The 19,592-nt window shown below is 39.4% G+C and overlaps 1 protein-coding gene across 12 annotated transcripts in view; it reads right to left on the bottom strand.

The window, feature by feature from the left end:
• PAM (peptidylglycine alpha-amidating monooxygenase) overlaps positions 1 to 19,592 on the bottom strand; it is a 165,597-nt gene that overhangs the window by 111,887 nt on the left and 34,118 nt on the right. For all 12 annotated transcript variants that reach the window (XM_061152083.1, XM_061152084.1, XM_061152085.1 and 9 more), the window contains exons 3-4: positions 15,534 to 15,591; positions 2,961 to 3,048 (exon numbers count right to left, since the gene is read on the bottom strand). In XM_061152083.1, coding sequence (XP_061008066.1) covers positions 2,961 to 3,048; positions 15,534 to 15,591 — 146 coding nt within the window. The remainder of the gene's footprint in view (positions 1 to 2,960; positions 3,049 to 15,533; positions 15,592 to 19,592) is intronic.

Here is a 19,592-nt window from a genome sequence, read left to right as displayed (position 1 = left end):
CTGTCTATATCTTGGAGCAACAGAAGAATAGATTTGCAACTGTAAAATGAGTGTGATAAATTCCATGACTCAAACAATGTAGAAAAATAATGCAAGGCTTTTGGCACTGATTGACTTTTGCTATTAGAATTATAATGCTGGTGGGAGGATAAGAAGCTAAGCAATTGGAAAATATCTGCTGACTGTCTGAGCCTGAGGGGCATCAGGGGTAGGGTGTAGGGGATGTTTCTGTGAAGCAACTGAAAAGTTCAGCTGTGAGCTCTAATGCTTTAAACATTAGTGGTAGTGTTAGCCGCTCAGCCATGTACGATTCTTTTCAATGCCATGGACTGTAGCCTGCCAGGCTCTTCTGACCATGGAATTCTCCAGGCAAAAATACTGGAGTGGGTTGCCATTCCCTTCTCTAGGGGATCTTCCCAACTCAAGGATCAACCCGCGGTCTCCTGCATTGCAGCAGATTCTTTACCTTCTGAGTCACCAGGGAAGCCCAAAAGATGCACGGATTTTGCCAAATATTGGGGGGTAAAAAGTCTACCTCATTTTTAAATGGAGAATAAGGCTGGACTGTGAAAGCCCGAGTCACTAGAACAGTTTTACTTAATGTACATTTCCTAGCTTGCATATTGAGCAGATCCTACATTTATGAAGTGAAAAAAAAAATTCTACTTTTAAATGCTAGATGGACACTTTGAGCTGGTTGAAAGCATCAATTATTGTCCATGGTATATGGTTAGAAAGTCAATTATAACTAACCTATAGATTAACAGGGAATATCGGCTGCAAGACAGATTTTTAAAAGTCCACTTAAAATGATGTGGGTATAACATCATTAAGAATCTAATTACTCAGTGATGCAACTCAACGGCAAAACACAGTGGCCTGCCTGCTTGAGCTGAGTCCACCAGTATAACTCATTCCTGTCTCCAGCTCCTGATAACGATGCCTTTGCATGCAATTTATATTCATAGAATTATGAAAGTTTAGAGCATAGAGTTCTATAGATGATCTAGTGTCAGTCCCTTGCTATAGTGAAAAAATAAAGGCCAACCCACATGGAATAAATAATTTACTGATAGAATCCAGATAGTTTATTACATGTTTATGATACCTTTCAAGTAATAATTTTAGAAAAGAAAAAACAACAAAAAAAAATATTGCAGCAATTACTTTACTCAAAATGGCTGTTTTTACTTTCACATACATCTTTCTTTGAATTTTTTCCCCAATCTGGAAGTCTTTTGGAAAATATATTTTATAAACTTAATTTCAAAATAGTACATTTAAGGACATTAATATTTTTAAAAGAGTCAAAATAATATGTTTCTTTTGATATTCCCTAAACATGAAAATGGTGAACCAGGTTTAGTTCATTTTATATAATTTTTCTTAATAATTAAAACCACGATAACATTTAAGTGCTATTTTATTTTTTCACTCATTCTCTTGAATTACAGTGAAGCTAAAGCAGATTTTAAAAGCTTACATGCCCTCTAGCTATTTTCACTAATTCTAATTCAAAGGTAAATATCACTCATTTGACAAGAAATATTTTTAAAACATAAAAACCAGAATATGCGATTTGCTGAATAAGATTCAGAAAAAGCTGTCACAGAATAACCTTTTAATCCCCAGGATTTTATTTACAAAAATTTACTAAAGAGCAAAATCTGGAATGTTGATGTCAAAGGGCATTAACTGTGATTTGCTGACTCCATTTTTCCACACACCAGTCATGTGAGCTGGCTTCCTTCGTGATACGCCCCTTTCCTCAAATAACTTAAGCCTATTAACAAACGCTTTGATGGTACTTGGTCCAGGGAGATTTCTACTAATTGCCCTGTGCTTTTAACAGTTCCAAATACATATTACAATTGTTTATTATAAAAGTGACTAGAAAGCAGCTGCTGCGTGCCTCGAATCAGCCTGACGAACATTAGGATGTGCAGAGAAGGGTCTATCAGCCTCCCTGACTATGCAGGGGCGGGAGCACAGAACAGCCCCTTTCCAAACGCAAAGCAGGACACACCAGTCATTCTGGTCTGTTAAATATGTAACAGTGATTCTGGCTAGAGGTGCAAAATATGAGGCTTAAAATGCACAGCTATTTTCAAAGATCACTGATCTTCCTGAACTCCCAGAGGGTAAAATGAAAGGGAATTTCTCAAGCCACAATTATGCTGTAAGCTTCTGGGGGCAGAAAATATACCTGTTTATCTGAGAACATCCTCCAGCACCTGCTGCAGTGTTGGCATATAACAGACATTTAAAAGATGTTTATTGATTGTTCATGACATGATAATAAGATTCACCACAGTGATTAAAAGAGATTCTAAAACTGCCACAGTTACTTGAATAAATGGGAGGCAGTGTGGTAAAACAGAAATAACTTTGGGTTTGGAACCAGACAACCCAAGGTTCAGTCCTGGTGTGACTCCAACCAGCTGTGTTACCTTGCACAAGTCACTGACTCTTTGAGCTTCAGACTCCTCATCTATGAAGCGGGGTAATGCCTCCTTGAAGAGACGTATTCAAAATTTTCATTTTCATTTTGAATGGTGTATACAGGCCACCTAGCCCAGCATATGGGATAAGAGGACTCAACGAACAGATCCATGGTACTCTTTGGGTTGAATCACGGACTTAAAAAAATAAACATCAGGGAATCCATCACCTCGGCTTCAGTCTTTCTCTACAAGCTGTCTCCATCTTGACACGTGATCTCGGACAACGACCATATATTCATTAAGTCAGTGACAAAGACTGACGGCTGTGCCACAGCAGACTGAACAAGTGTGAAAATCAAACCGTGATAAGCATGAGATGCAAGGGAACAACTCTCTTCTACAAAAGAAATGTTCTGCCTATTTATTAATCAGCCGCAAGATATTTGCAAAGATGCACTTTGTACTAACAAAAAATACATTTTCTACACCCCTTTGTATTATGAACCCATCCCTTACCAGTAATTTCCAGTGGACGCTGGCATATTGCATCCAAACAGTAACATATGATGGACAGTATCCATGCTGGCACGGGGTTTGAAGTCAACTGTTAAGAGAAAATGATACATGATCCTGAATATAAGTTATACTTCTGTGTACAAGTGTCACAAGAGACCCCAGCATTCAATATTTTGAATAGCTGTCTAATACAGATGTTTTGATGCTCTTATGATAGAATGGTCTGGTTATATACATTATTTATTCCTTAAGATGAACATGATTTGATAATTTAATCTAGTAGGATAGAAAACTATTAGTTAACAAAAGAGAAAACGAGAGGCTGAAACTACATATATACCCACACGCACTTATTAAAGCTCTCTTTTAAAGTGATGAGAGATCGTGTGGGTACAAAATGAAAGCTCCAGGCTACATATTCACAATATATTTCCTTCCAGATTTTGGTAAAGTTCTGAGTACCATTCAACACTGCGCACGCTGCACTGAAACGGTGAACAGTCAAAGCATAAGCCAAAGGATTCATAACACAAATTTATTACCATCTTAAAATAACGGTGGTCACCGGATGGTGATGTGGAGAAACACGTTACTAGGAAAGTGGCAAAATATATCTTTCCAACAATACAGAAGAATAAAAGTGTCCAGAATGAACACTGGGCACTTGTTAAAGCACTGTGTACTGAAAACTACACAATGCTATGTCTCATCTTGTCCCAAGAACAGCGGTTGAAGGCCATGAAAATAAACAAATCAGTTCAGAGCTAAAACAGAGAAATCAGGGACAAATTATTTAGTAGGATCAGTGCCCAGCATGAGCTCTTTTCTGGTTTGGGGCTGGCTTATCCCCTGTCATCCACATTCAAAACGCTGCCCTACTGTGCGGTTTTCAAGTCATCTTTACAGATACAAACATGCTAAACAGTCTTGGGTGTGTGCAAAGCTGAGCCTTCTAGCTCTTTCTATCTGTCTTATGAAGTTAATGAAATACCAGTGACTGCGGAAACGTGTATCTGAGACACGTATATTTATAAAATAAAAGTTGTTCTATGTCAACGAGAGCACAGTGACACGCATCGTGGGCTTGATCAGGAAACACGAGGGGTCACCAGGAGCCACCCCGACTCACAACTTTCATGGGAAATAAACAGCCTTTCATTGACTGCCCTGAAAATAAGAAATTAAAGTCTAAAAATCACATCTTGAGATTTTCATACCACTATCTAAAGAGACAACAGAGAGGACAGCTGGGAGATGGACTTGATATAACCTGAGGCTGCGTTTTCTATTACCAGAGAATACAGCAAGCCTAGGAAATTGAATATACTGCGGAAGGAAAGAAGCAATTAGAAATTACAACAGTTCACACACATCACAGAAAATCATAGCACCACCAAGCCTAAATTAACAAGAGAAACGGAAGAGGGATTCTACCTCCGCAGGCGCACTCTCCAGCTGAGGGCAGGGTGTCCTTCCTCCCTTCCAGAATTCTCCCAGGGGATCATTCCTCCAAGGAGGCAAATTTAAAAAGCCTTGGGGAATACCTGGTTTTTGTCTTTTACTCACCTTACATTTATTTTGGTATGTGATGCAGTTTGTTATTTTATATTAATTTTTATCAAATGATTTCTATCATTCTATGGGTTACTGTAACTTTTTAGTCTATCTCCCACTGTTTGTTTTTTTCAATATCTATCCCTATGCCAGTCTATGACGGGTTGTCAAACAAGAGGCTGACTGCTCTGCTTTTTCAGAATCAATGTAGATGATGACATGGTTCCCAGTACCCTTAGATTCTTTGCTTATGGGTGGATTATATGAATAGCTTTCCTTATGACTGAGTCATTCTGGGAATTCTGGTAATAAACCAACACGGCCACATGCATTTTATCAAGGATTATACTGTTAAATGAAAATGTGAATTCGAGGTCTCAGCTAAAAATTCGGGTGGAATGATCCAGTAGAAGATTGGAATTACATGTCTCTTATTCAAGGAAGAGGTCAGAGAATTACATATTTGGACATCACTCAAAAGCTGAACTCTGAAGCCATGGGGATAGACAAAAGCACCAACACAGAAAAGGTTCAGGATCGTTTTAGGGAAAGCTCTGAGCTGTTAGGAGCTGTGCAGGGGACCCTAACGGCGTTTTTTCTCATATTAACGCAGTGTGTATACTGTCGTGAAACAAAGCAAAAACCTTTCTGGAAGAAGTGTGGGCTCTCTTTAAATTTATAAAATGAAATATTAAGCAAAAGATTCAGGTAGGGACAGAGAGGAGACCTGCTGGGAGAAGAATAGATTATGAAGACAACAATACACAGTCTCTGCGGCTTTTCATTAGCAAGGAAAGCCGAGAGTTTTGTGCGGGGCCCCTGCTTATGAAGAGGATTTTCTCATTGTCCTTTCTAAAGAGCAAACGTTATTCAAAGTACAACTTCTCGAGCCATTTTCTGATTTTTTTTTCTTCTCTGACATACTATTTTCAGAACCACTCATTTGTTCCACATTGAACTCTTCCTAGATATGTGTTTAATTTCAGTTTCTATAATGAGAAACAAATCAATATCTTTAAGTGCTAGTAAAAGAAAATCGCTCAGAGTTCCATCTCATAAAAACTGATTCTCACTGACTCATACATTCTCCAGAAACTCAGGATCTAATTTAAATGCCAAGTAAAGTATTGGTACAGAGTGAAAACAAACAACTAGCCATCTTCCTCATCTCCTGAAGAAAAAAAAAAAAAAAAACACTGTCAAACTGTTCATATAATGAAAACTCAAAGCACAATTCACTCCAAGTTGAAATGAAAAACACATCCAGCAAAAGGAATGGCATATCCAAGTGTAAATCTAAACCAAACAGTAGATGCCATAAAACAGAGCAAAAATAAAGCAAGAGTCGGACAATGTCACTGAAGGGCCTGCTGCAAGTACTGGGCAGAGGTCAACTGGGAAAAGATCAGGCTGACAGGTTCATTTCCTGGGTTTGCACCACTCCTGCTTATTAGCCCTGACTTTGCAAGAGAAGACCCCCCCACCCCGAGGGAATAAGAATAAGGTCCATGAGCACAGGATACACAAAAAACTATGCTAGAGATTTCAACACTGCACAAAATCAGACTATGGAAAAATCGTTAAAAATCACACTTTAAATTCCCCCTGCTTTCTTCTTTTCCGAACATATACGGAAAGAAATAAAGGATCCAAGGGAAAGAGAGGTAGAGGATAATAATGAAAACAGCTGCACCTTTAAGGGTGCAATTCTGACAGGCAGAATAAAGGCGGCCCTGAGATGGTGACAAACAGGCAAAAACACAGCCTTGTGCGAATGCAAGGGAAAATTACACCCGATAAGATTAAAAGTGCCACTGACTCTTCTAACTCAGTAATAAGATGACAGTTGCTTAAGTGGAAGTGGTTCTTCAGCCCCGGTAGGTGTTAGCAGTTCAGACTGCCTGATGGATAAGACCCGGGAAAATTTTACAGGCAAGGAAGTGTCAGTAAGGGCTAGAAAACAAATACGTTCGAAGGCCTAAGACTCCAGAAATAGTGACTCGAGAACATCAATTAAAGGAAATGTGATGATACTGAAAGTGCATAGGCTGGAGGATTTCTGGGAGAATAGTGCCATTTGAAATGAAAGACTTGAAAGTATGTGTGTGGGCAACATCCCGAGCAGACAGAGAACGAGGCCTCTTTTCTGGAGTTCTAAGCAAAATTTGTTCTAACTGCATGAGCTCGTTCAGGATTTATGGCCTCTTTTAGCTCACATCAGACTACAATCAGGGCCATAACATTTTCTAAAAATGTGATCTAGGAGAGAATTTCATCTAATATTTGGCTTTCTCTCCATTTTTCCTTTCCAAAGAGGATATCCAGGTCTGCATGTCAAATTCTGATGTATCTGCCAGACTCAGGGCGTGGAAATATTTCAAAGAACCCACATAGCCAAGTGGAGCAATATGCAATTTAGGAGATAACAATGTACACATATAACCTACCCCCAAAGGCCACTGGAAATGGGAGCAAAGGAAGGCACTTCTGAAATACAATCAGTCAGTCAGTCCAGTTTAGTTGCTCAGTCGTGTCCGACTCTTTGCGACCCCACGGACTGCAGCACGCCAGGCCTCCCTGTCCATCACCAACTCCTGGAGTTTACTCAGACTCATGTCCATTGAGTCGGTGATGCCATCCAACCATCTCATCCTCTGCCGTCCCTTTCTCCGCCTGCCTTTGGTCTTTCTCAGCATCAGGATCTCTTCCATTCAGTCAGCTTCTTACAGCACGTGGCCAAAGCATTGGAGTTTCAGCTTCAGCATCTGCCCTTCCAATGAACATTCAGGACTGATTTCCTTTAGGATGGACCAGTCTGATCTCTTTGCAGTCCAAGGGACTCTACTTATCCATGTCTAAGAAATGCTATGCTGCTGCTGCTGCTAAGTCGCTTCAGTTGTGTCCGACTCTGTGTGACCCCAAAGATGGCAGCCCACCAGGCTCCCCTGTCCCTGGGATTCTCCAGGCAAGAACACTGGAGTGGGATGCCATTTCCTTCTCCAAGAAATACTATAGACATGGATAATTAACCTGTCAAATAAAGAAGAATTGACTTGCAAATGCAATTTTGAATCTCCAGAGATTAGGCGTTCCTGAATTATTGCCTGTATATGTCATCGGAGAAAACTGTTAACTTTGTTTCTTTTTTCTCCTAGTGGAATCATATTATATGCAGTAAACAGCTTATTTCACGTACTGTGGATATTTCTACATGCTATTAAACAATTTTTGTCAACAGTCCTTTTCAGCTAGTGCTATGCTTTAGAATCACCCTATGGAGCTGATTTAAAATACAGGTGCTCATGGTCAACCCTAGATCAGTTCTGCCTTTTAGCCCAGCAGTATCTTATTTGAATCTACAGAGGCTATTCCAGGCAAGTGTATCTTTGCAAAATTTCACATGTGAATGAGAGGTAATCTTGACAACAGTCAACACTTTCAGTGGCTGACTATGTCCTATTATGTGAGCATCCTCAAGAGTTTAGTTAACTTATTTAACTCGGATTATCTAGCTCTTTCAAATGTACAGGATAAACAGTAAAAACAAGATTTCTTTTAAAATAAATAAAACCTTTTGAAGGCAAAAATCAGTTGACCCTTTAGAATTGTTTTATTAAATCAGATCACCGATTTAATCACTGAGATCACTGGAGCACTATATTATATCAGACAAAATTAGCTGTATCACCTAAACTCATTTTAGGGCTCAGGTCTAAAGCAAGCATACCAATGGGCCCCCTGGTGATTCACGTCTGTGATAGAGTCAGTTTTCTAATAATCCTACTGCTTTCAAGCCATTTTCAATATTGAGAAAAGTAGGCATGAGGTTCAAGAAACAATAATGTACAAAAGTTGTCATAATTAAAATTCCTGGCCCTTAATATCATTCCCATAAACATTTGCTTTCCAAAAAAAGGTTATAATTCAAGAACCATTCATAGGAACTGAAGATAATGCAAAAATGGCAATTTAAGTGTAGGATATGATCAGCTTTAATGTTCATAATCTTGCAGTTGGGCGAGAAAGGTTCAGACAATTGTAAAGCTCACAGCAGCAGAGTCCATTTGGCAGCTTGCTGAAAACTCACAGCAATGGCATATTATATTATCTCCTGCCAGCTTCCCACAAACCATAAAGCAATTCTACACTAAAATAAAGACCTCCGCTTGAACATTTTTAATCAGAAAGTTTAATGGAAAAGTTGTCGTTAGCTCTCGCTAGCTTGGACCATGATGTACAATTCAGAAAGAATCCTTAATGTGTCTTATGAGGACTTTAAGCTACTGTTGCCAAATTAACCAAGAAATAAGACACCTGAGTGAGCCTATAAATCCAGTGCAAATTTCAAGTGAAACAATCCTTACCGCCGAATAAAGGAATTTCAGCACCAAAAAGAATTAAACTTCTAGATGATATACCTTTTAAAAGGAAACTTTCTGGTATATGCCAGAACCAACTAAACAGTCAATAAATAGTATCAGTCAAGCTGTGCAAGATAAAACAGCATAAGCTTCATTAAGCCCTGTTTTTGTAATGTCATCTCTATAACACCCCCCTATTAATTTCCTAGGAAAGCAAACCCACAGTCCCCTTATTGCCTTTCCAGAATTCTCCAGCAGTCTTCGACACCTTCCATGATTCCAACAAGACAACCTCCAACATCCAGTCTGAGCTCTTACTGGCTGCCCTTCTTACCTAGTAACCACACCCACTAACCCTGACTGAAGGCTAACCCTGCGGGCTTCACTGGTGGCTTAGACAGTAAATAATCTCCTTGCAATGCAGGAGACCTGGGTTTGATCACTGGGTCGGGAAGATCCCCCAGAGATGGGAATGGCAACCCACTCCAGTGTTCTTGCCTGGGAAATCCTATGGACAGAGGAACCTGGTGGGCAACAGTCCAGTTCAGTTCAGTCGCTCAGTCGTGTCCGACTCTTTGCGACCCCATGGACCACAGCACACCAGGCCTCCCTGTCCCTCACCAACTCCTGGAGTTTACTCAAACTCACGTCCATTGAGTCGGTGATGACATCTAGCCATCTCATCCTCTGTCGTCCCCTTCTCCTCCTGCCCCCAATCCCTCCCAAAATCAGGGTCTTTTCCAATGAGTCAACTCTTCTCATGAGGTAGCCAAAGTACTGGAGTTTCAGCTTCAGCATCGGTCCTTCCAATGAACATCCGGGACTGATCTCCTTTAGGATGGACTGGTTGGGTCTCCTTGCAGTCCAAGGGACTCTCAAGAGTCTTCTCCAACACCACAGTTCAAAAGCATCAATTCTTCGGTGCTCAGCTTTCTTTATAGTCCAACTCTCGCATCCATGGGGTCACAAAGAGTAGGACACGACTGAGCGACTAACACTTTCACCTTCTACCTTGTGCATGGCTCACTCACCGTTCACAACGGCCCTGTGAGTCTGGTCCTTCCTCCCTTAACAGATGAGGCTGGGGGAAAGAGAGGCTGAGTGACCGCCCACGGCCATGCAGCCTGCAAGAGGTGAGGCTCACGTGTGAGCCCAGTATGCTCCGAAAATTGAGTGTTCATATGGTTGGCAGCTAGAACATTCTCCTCCCTCTGCAGATCCAAACCGACCATCTTCCCAGATCCAGATCAAACCCTGCCATCTCTCTCATGAGATTTTTTTTTTTTTTTTCTGACTGAAATAGTTCACATTGGCCTTTTTAGAGCTGGCCACTGAAATTGTTCCCACTGCAATAGGTGAAATGGCTACTTCCAAATGACTGTCAAAATGCCAAGAACTCACAGACATTGAAGGACGTTTTACATATCAAACCTGATTCAACCCTGGGCTTTAAGAATTGGCCATTTTCTGGGGAGGTGAGGAGGGGTGGCATTTTGATATTATGGCATTAAAACAGCTTTGTCAACCTGTCAGTTACTTTTTCGAGACCTCTAGATGCATCAAATTGAAGACATTTCTAACTCTCAGTTTCATAAAATATAATGAAATGGTTCCTACTCCTCTTCATTTTTTTTTTACTACCTGACAAAACTCTGGAATTTTGGGGGTTGTCAAGTTGGAAATGTGGGTATTTGGGTGACCAACGATAGAAGACATTCAAAAAATATGCTGAGACAGAGTATATAGCAACAGTTTCTCATTCACGATGAGGAGCAAGTGAGTGAGATTTTATCCACTCATCACAGACCTCCAGTACACTGCATCTTATTTGTGCTATTTCAGCTCTCTCCAAGTAGCTTTCACTAAGAAACTAAAATAGCCTCTGAGGGTGCCTACTGCAAGGTCCCCAATGGTCATGTGGAAGACGGAGACTAAATTATTCATGTTGCAGAAAACCCTAGGTGAAGAGAGAAGGGAGGGCATGTGCAGTGAACTAATGGGAAGCAGAAAGGTGACAGAGTAATTGCTTGGGGACGGACACACACACACACCCTTCTATTCAGTATTTATTGCTGCCAAGGCCACAAAATATGGGTAAATGAGCACTGTACCCTGCCAAACCTTGGTCTTTACAGTCATACTATATAGCTGACCCATAAACACGATCAAAATTAGACCGTGCCTGGGGTTTTTGAAGTACCCCAATATCACCTTAACATGTGCTTTGTTTAAGAAAGCTCACATTTGGAAATGTTCGAATCTAACTGTGCAATTTTGCTGTGTTCTACATTCAACAGAAAAGCCCGAGAAGACAAAAGGCAATGCATTATTAGATGAATTTTTGTCTATTTCTAAATTCAACAGTGCTATCTCATTTGTACAGTGCAATTTGATAGATAGGGACCTGCCATCACTCACTAAGGAAAAGACACATTTATTTACTGGTCATCCATGTGAGGGAAAGCAAGTGGATGAAGATGACAGTCAAATTTCTTGGCTGATTGGGCTGCTGTCAGAGCCAATTCTTCTGAGTGTCTATAAAACACCTTTTAGACAGCATCACAGTTCAATGATCAAATGTAGATTTTCTCATACCCTCACCCGTTCCAATTCTGTGGCTCTTTATTAAAAAAAAAACAAAAACAAAAGCAATGTTCTAGGGGAAACTATGATTTTGTTCAAAATATAAGAATTATACTTATCTTCATTAGAGTATTTTCTCAAATACTTACTTTTATTCATATTTAATAATTCAATGCCAACATATAAACACATCAAGCATGTTGGGTAGGCTTATATGTATATATTACAGGCATATGCACATAAAATTTCATGACAACTATGATGGTATCCTCTCAAAATTAAGAAATATGTTTATTTACATGATACACAATTAGTCATACAAGCATAAAGCCAAAATTAAAAATTACTCAAATGTAATTTTGGGTTTTACCACTATCGGAAGAGTTTGTCTCAGTCCTCATAAACAGTCTGCCTTTTGTGAATTTCTTCAGAAATTTGAAAAGCAAAGGAGAAAGTCCTTTTCCTATGTTGTAACATTTGTATTCTTGTCTCCTAGAATCCTGCCAGGCTGTGATTTCCTTGAATTTGTAACATACCACATCCCCAGGGCTAGCCCAATAACTGGCATATAATAGGATTTTTTAAAATTTGCTGATTTATGGACAAGTGGTTTTTCTTAAAAAAAAAAAAACAATTATTTCCATATATTCAAACAAGTATAACTTAAGACAAAAGAGTAAACTGCCTACTATTCAATATATTGCCTTAGAAAATGGGCAAACAAAACACTTTTTTTTAGTAACCACTCATGTATTAGGCAAGCAGTTTCTGAGTGGCTTTTAAATTTTTTTTTATTATTTTTTAATTGGACTATAATTGGCTTATAATTAGGTGCTAGTTTCTGCTGTACAACATGAATCAGCTACATGTACACATATAAAGCCCCCCACTTGAGGCTCCCTTGCACACATCTCCCCACTGCCCACCCCTCTAGGTCATCACAGAGCACTGGGCTGGGCTCCCTGTGTTACACACAGCTCCCCACTGACTGGCTGCTTTACACGTGGTCGTGTATAAATGTCAAAGGCTGCTCTCTCAGTCCCACCCTCTCCTTCCCCGACTGTGTCCACGAGTCCATTGTCTACATCTGTGTCTCTATTCCTGCCCTGTAGCATTCAAAAATTTTTACAGCACAAATAATGAAAACAAAGTATAATATATACATATTTATAAATATAAACTATAAACATTATTTCATATTTTTAAATATTTTAAATATATTACATATAAATATAAAAATAAAATATAAATATAAAATATTTTTTTTAACTGTCTTAAATGAACAAAGTTTTTATAGGTCTTTACAAATATTCATTTTCAACCAAATTTAATCTTCTGAGAAGGTACCCCGAGACCCAGAATTTCAGACAATCCACAAAAAGGTCAAAGTTTCATTCACGGAAAAGCCTTGGTTACCCCACAAGTAAACCTTTCACTTTGGGAATCAGGATACATTATGTACAATTACCCTTCCAACATATAATCTGTATATCCAAGTGCTTTTCCTTCTGCAAATGTTTACATCTTCTTGTGTCCTGGGTTTTATTTTGTAAGACAGTTTGCAGTTTACCTTTTTCGCAGAACTGCCCAGAGTGTTCCCAGGAAGGAATTACGGAATACTTGTTTCTCTTGTGGGGAAGACAGCGACGCGCTTCTGCTGTATTTCAGCTCCTTCTGTCCATTTGATAACTTCTCCCCTTTGTTCCCTGTGTCATCATCCCCACACCTACATCTGTTATGATTTAAACGGCATTCAGGTAAAGCATCACCCATACCGTAAAAAGCTTGGGCATGGCCCTTAACCTCTCTGAACTTTTGCTTCTTCTTCTGTAAAATAGCTCAGATATGCTTAGTTTTCAGTATCTTAGTGTCTGGCAAGTCCTCAGGAAACGATTGCTGGTGGTGGGTTGACTCTAGGAACACGTATTCCTTTAATAGGACTGACTATTGTCTTAGGACCTGCTTACACCACAGACACAGATGTTCCTATCTCCATTTCTCTATAAAAACAGGACAACTGACAGTGTCGTCCTAAGAATTAATGAGATTACACATGCAAATATATAAATAATTGTTTGGTACTTCTCTTTGGTTTTCAGTTTTCCAGTTCTATTTTGCCTACACCTAAACTTCCGTGGTTGCTGAATTATTTAAACAATGGCAACCAAAAATCTCCTGGGGGTGGTAAATTAAAGGATTAACACTGAAGATAATCATGTTTTAAACAGGTGACAAAATGATTAGTCTTCATGCAGTCCTCCCAGCAATAAAGAAGAAATACTGAAGACATTGTGTTGGCCAAAAAGTTAATTTGGGTTTTTTGTTAACACCTGATGGAAAAACCTGAATGAACTTTTTGTCCAACCCAGTAGCTATAATTCTTATAAGATCCTTTAAGTTGCCTAAGAAAAACAGACAAACGTTTAATACCCTGGTTCTAATATAGCCCTTTATGTGTTTCCTGTGAATATTTTTCTTGACTGAATATACTGACTTGTGCTTTCAACTTAAAAGTTATGTGAAAGTAAACACATTTCTATTAGGAGAGCAATAACACATTCCAGGATATATATTTATAGGCCTTCAAGTCACCAGCTCTGACATCATTTACCACTACCTCCAGAAACAAACCAGGAACCTATTAATGTGAGACCTGTAATAATGCTCTAAAACACGACTACCATATTTACACAGGTGTGTAGAGTGGCCTTCTCTTCAAAAACAGGAGCAATCAAATCTCGGACAAAGAACATACAAAATTAGTAAAGAAAAACTTCAGGGACAGTTTCTCTTTATTAGCAAACATTATTTTCTCCTAGGCTGTCAAATATGTGGATATGATTGAGGGAAGCTTTACTGTTAGTACTTTAATTATGAATTTATATCCTAAACCACTTTTAGTGTTACTCAAAGCATGACAACTAGAAACTTAAAAACTACTTTTGTCCCTTTAAAGTTCAGGATCTGGAAGCACCAACTTTCTAACTTTTTTCCTAATAATATTCAATGATTACACAAAGGAATGTCAGTCAGGCAACGCTCAGGTTTCCAAGGTCTGACTTATCTTTAGGAATTAACTATGGAGCAAGTTTTGTTTAGAGAGTGTCGATACAAGTTGTATTTTCTGTTGTGACTGCCACCAAAATGTGTGAAAAACACCGATGCATGTTGTTCTGGTTTTGAAGATCTGTAATGTATTTTTTGGTGAAGAACGCCTCAGGAAAGTTCATCCTCCGATGGCCCCAAGGCTACTATACACATTTTGTAATTCACATGATCGCCATTTCAGACAGCCCACTTGAAGATTAGTTTTAAGGCACCAAAGTACAAACTCTCATTAGCATCACTTTCTCTTCAAAATCAACTTCTCAAATCAGAAAAGTAAAGGAAGCGGGGCAAATCCATGAATAACTTGCCAATCACACACCTTCCCCAAACAGCTCAAAGTCTGTCATAAAGGATGTTTAAAATAAAACTACCCAGATGAAAAGCGATGGTGCTCCGTCACATTCCCCGTCTGACTGAAAGGCTCAGCTGGGGAAGGAGCTGTCATTTAAGTGTCCTCTGACTGTATAGACAGCAGAGTCTGTCCTCCCCTCTCCCGCCCTCCTGCTTTTCCCTCCTCTTATTCTCTACTTCTTCCATCCCTTCGTACCCATCCACCTGTCAGACAGGTAAGATCTTATATCCCCCAATGCTGATTCTAAGTGCAGTCGATTTACAGCATGAACCAGCAGGTAAATAGAGGGTTCATTGAGTGGAGCGGAATGAAGCATCCAGCCACAGACAGAAAGCCAATCCCCCATAAACGGGCCACATGGTACTGGCGGCCATCCACATCGGCATGCAGCCCCTTAACTGCCATTCCTCATGAGTCTCTCCAGATACAGTCTGTACGCTTGTCTCTCAGTGGCTCACTAGTAGTGTTTCTGCACTAGGCATTATCAATGCGCTTCAGAAACTGACAGTAGAAGATTAACGCGCTCATAACTATCACAGAGAAGGCTTCACTGATCTCAAATAGCTGCCTTTCCTTCCACAGCCCACCCCTCTGCACCATCCAATTAATACTTACTCACGAAGGCTTCCTCATCCATTGGCAAACGCACTGACATGCAGAAGTACGTATCAGACTGTGAAAGAAAGAAAGACACAAAATTCAAATTAAACTGCTGCTAATGAAGAAGAAATAACTTGTAAAAGCATGGGCTCTATGACTGAAGAAGGACTACTGGTCCAGTGAGGCGAGGTTATCTGTCAAATGCGGGGTGCCAGGTGAATGCAAGGGCTAAGTCTAGAACGTAAGTACTCTGAACATTTTCCTATGACTCTCTTCTAAATGCTATTTATAAAATCCCATATATAATCCAATTTGTAAAACAATGCTAAATCCTATTTATTAAAATAAATTTATGAGTAATATTTCTAGTACTGTCACAGTTAAAAGGCAATATTTTAAACACTTCCACAGAAAGAGTAAAATATTTCAAAGCATTTGATTTTAAAATGTAGGAGTTAGTTTTGACCATTTTTGCTATATGCATAATTAAATATTTAATTTCCAGAATTACTTTATTAAATTATTAATTTAACAGAATTAAAGTATTAATTTCAAAGACAGAGTGAATAAAGGGTGGTTTTAATACATATATTTGGTTGTTCTCCCTTTAAAATTTTTATGTAGAGCATTGAAGAAATTAACGTTAATTCAAGTTATTCTTTCTTTTCCAGTTATCAGCCCCTTATCTAAGTTGCTATTTTCCACTATTAAATATACTGACAACAAGATTTGATTGATAAAAACTGCAAATTAAGGATAATGGGGATCTGTTGATCTATGCATTCCACTTTCTTAATGAAAATCGATATGCAGTGAAGTTATGTGCTGTGATTGGTAATGTACCCAATACATATAGAGACTGAGCCCATTTAACAATTCATACTCTATGGATTATTACTGCACAGTGTTGGAATCAAGAGACTCCACAAACATGTACAGAGATCGTCTGAGTTCCTTTAAACCTACTGGTCAGCACCACAATTGTGAAATTTGAACCTCTTTTTTCACTTCTGTGTTGCAAGGAGATTCAAATACACATCAAAGAAATATCTTAAAATTAGAAAAATTACAGAAACATGATTCAGTCTCTATCATTACTTTTGTATACACTATTTCTTCTATTTGAACAAACTGCTTCATTTCTTAACAGGCTTTGTAATTACTTAGGTTCACTTTTATTTTGGTTAGAAGGATACAGGCTGGGAGATGTTGAAGGTTGCACAGCAAGAAGGTTAAGCCACATAAGTGCTGGAGATGTAACCTCTGTATCCAAAACTCAAGAAATATACTAGCAAAATATTAATAATGCTTCAAGATCTTATAATCACGTACAAGACTACTCATGAATATTTTCCTATCTCTGAATTACTAATGTTACAAAACAGACCCATTCTGTTCTAACAGAAATAATAATAAATTCAAGATTCCCTTCTATTTGATCATCCTGAGGTATGAGTAATTCAGCACTGGAAGATATTAGTGGCTACTAGAGCAGCTGTTGTGGGCTTCCGTGGCGGCTCAGACAGTAAAGCGGGAGACCTAGCCTTGATCCCTGGGTTGGGAAGATCTCCTGGAGAAGGGAATAGCAACCCACTCCGGTATTCTTGCCTGGAGAATTCCATGGACAGAGGAGCCTGGCAGATACAGTCCACAGGATTGCAAGGAGTAGGACACGACTGAGCAGCTAACACACACACATAGCTGCTGCTGCTACTACTATTTCCAGCCAACCGCTACTGAATTGTTGTTATGCGCCAGGCATGGTTCTCAATATTTTATGTGTATTATACTATTTAATAATGAAAACAATCCAATGATAGGCGTGTGCGTGCTCAGTGTGACCTTGTGTGACTCTGTGGGACCTTGTGTGACCAGTGTGACTCTGTGTGACCTTGTGACCTCCATGGACTGTAGCCCGCCAGAGCTCCTCTGTCCATGGGATTTTTCCACACAAGAATACTGAAGTGGGTTGCAATTTCCTACTCCAGGGGATCTTCCCAACCCAGGGATCAAACCCAGGTCCACCGCGTTGGCAGGTGGATTCTTTACCACAAGCACCACCTGGGAAGCCCTAATACGATACAGAGATACTCCTTTAAAGATAGTAGGAGTAGTAACTAGCATCTGCTGAGAGCTTACTATGAGCAAGCACTGCTCTAAGAACTTCACATGTACAGTATAACTCCTTCGATCCTTAAAACATATTCCCATGATACAAGTACTACTATCATCCTCATTTCACAGATGAGGCAAACCAAGGTCTACGTAGCAATCACTGGTCTTCACCAATCATTCCAGCCAAAGCCTGGCAGTGTGCAGATCGGCTCCTGAACCCCTCTTAGTGCAGTTACTTTAGAAGGCTGCCAATTATAAATCCTTCCTCTGCCTCTCTGCATTGTAAATCTTCCACCCAGAACCGTCTTCTCACGTCAAGGAGATAATTCTGCCCTAGTTCTTGGCCAGTGGCTGCCTTGCTCTAGTTTCCATCACTGCCTCCTGTCATAAAGATCGGACCAGTTTGCTTCTCCTCTGGAGAGGTGCCAGTCAACAAATCCAGACGGCCTAGTCCCCTGGACTGACCACCTCACCCGCCTCAGTGCCTTTCCCTTAATGCGGCCCAGCCTTTAAAACAAGGCCTCCTGCTTTTCCTTTCAGCGAAGTTGAACTCAACTCACGCTGGACCTCCTTCCTTATTTGCAATAGTTTTTTACTGAAAACAACAACAACAACTATCCTTTCTACTTTAACCGGTGACCGTGTGCATGAATGAGGGAAGATGCTGGGATCTGAACACAAGCAGACTGCATCATGCACCACAGGTCACTCAAAGCGATACGAACAATCAATGACTTAGAGGTGAATACCAATCAAAAGTAAATTTAAAGTCGCTAAGTAAACACTTATAACAAGAAAGGAACCACAGATTGCAATGAAAAGCAAACCAAAGAGAAGTTCTTTTAAATTTGTACTTCTAATTTGGGGGTTTTATTTTACCTTTGATTTTATCATAAGCCACCCTCAAGTTGTTTTTGGAATAGACAAGTTATGGGCGTAGATAGGTATGTCAAATTCAGCAGTTGGTTCTTTCGATTTAAAACAAAAAACTAAAAACCTAATTATATGTAACTAATAATGGTTCAATCAGTTCAGTTCAGTTCAGTCGCTCAGTCATGTCTGACTCTTTGCGACCCCATGAATCGCAGCACACCAGGCCTCCCTGTCCATCACCAGCTCCCAGAGTTTACTCAAACTCATGTCCATTGAGTCGTGATGCCATTCAACCATCTCATCCTCTGTCATTCCCTTCTCCTCCTGCCTTCAATCTTTCCCAGCATTAGGGTCTTTCCAAATGAGTCAGTTTTTCACATCAGGTGGTCAAAGTACTGGAGTTTCAGCTTCAGCATCAGTCCTTCCAATGAATATTCAGGCCTGATCTCCTTTAGGATGGACTGACATAGAATGAACAGAACTACTATTTATACTCAGAATGGATGAGAACCACATTTGATTCTTGTTCTTATCATCCTTCTCATCACCTGCATAATTTTAAATGACAGAATAGCCCAAGAATGTCTTTCTTATATAGATTTTTATTTCTTGCTTATAACTTCCCTAACAATAAAAATGTGTTCAGATTTCAAATGTTTCTTTTCTATTGTGTTAAAGCCAGGTTTTTTCCTAAAAAAAGAGAGAAAAGGTGACAAAGGTCCTCCACAGAATAAACAGTGTCCTACAAAATTATTTTTGGAGAGTGTATATTAGACACTATGTCGGTCTACCATGCACCATCATATGCCCAGTTTTCAAGATAAAGAATAATTCTATTAGAAAAAATGTAAGACTCTTCTTTTTTTAAAAATGTGCACATTAAAAATTACAATGTATATCAGATCAATAATTAGCCTTCAGCTGAAAGCTCTGAGGATCACAGCTCAATAGAACAAAGAATAACAGAAAAGTAATTATTCTTTTCTCGGCAACTATAAAAAGTATCAGTGATTTTGTTCTGAAGTATTCTGGTGCCACGGTTTGGTTCCTAGAATTAAGCTGAAAGGTCAAGTTCTTTGAAGAAAT

The sequence above is a fragment of the Dama dama genome, chromosome 9, assembly GCF_033118175.1.
Source record: "Dama dama isolate Ldn47 chromosome 9, ASM3311817v1, whole genome shotgun sequence".
In the NCBI taxonomy this organism is placed as follows: domain Eukaryota; kingdom Metazoa; phylum Chordata; class Mammalia; order Artiodactyla; family Cervidae; genus Dama; species Dama dama.
Note: the sequence above shows the minus strand (reverse complement) of the source record. Positions and strands in the feature narration are given on the sequence as shown.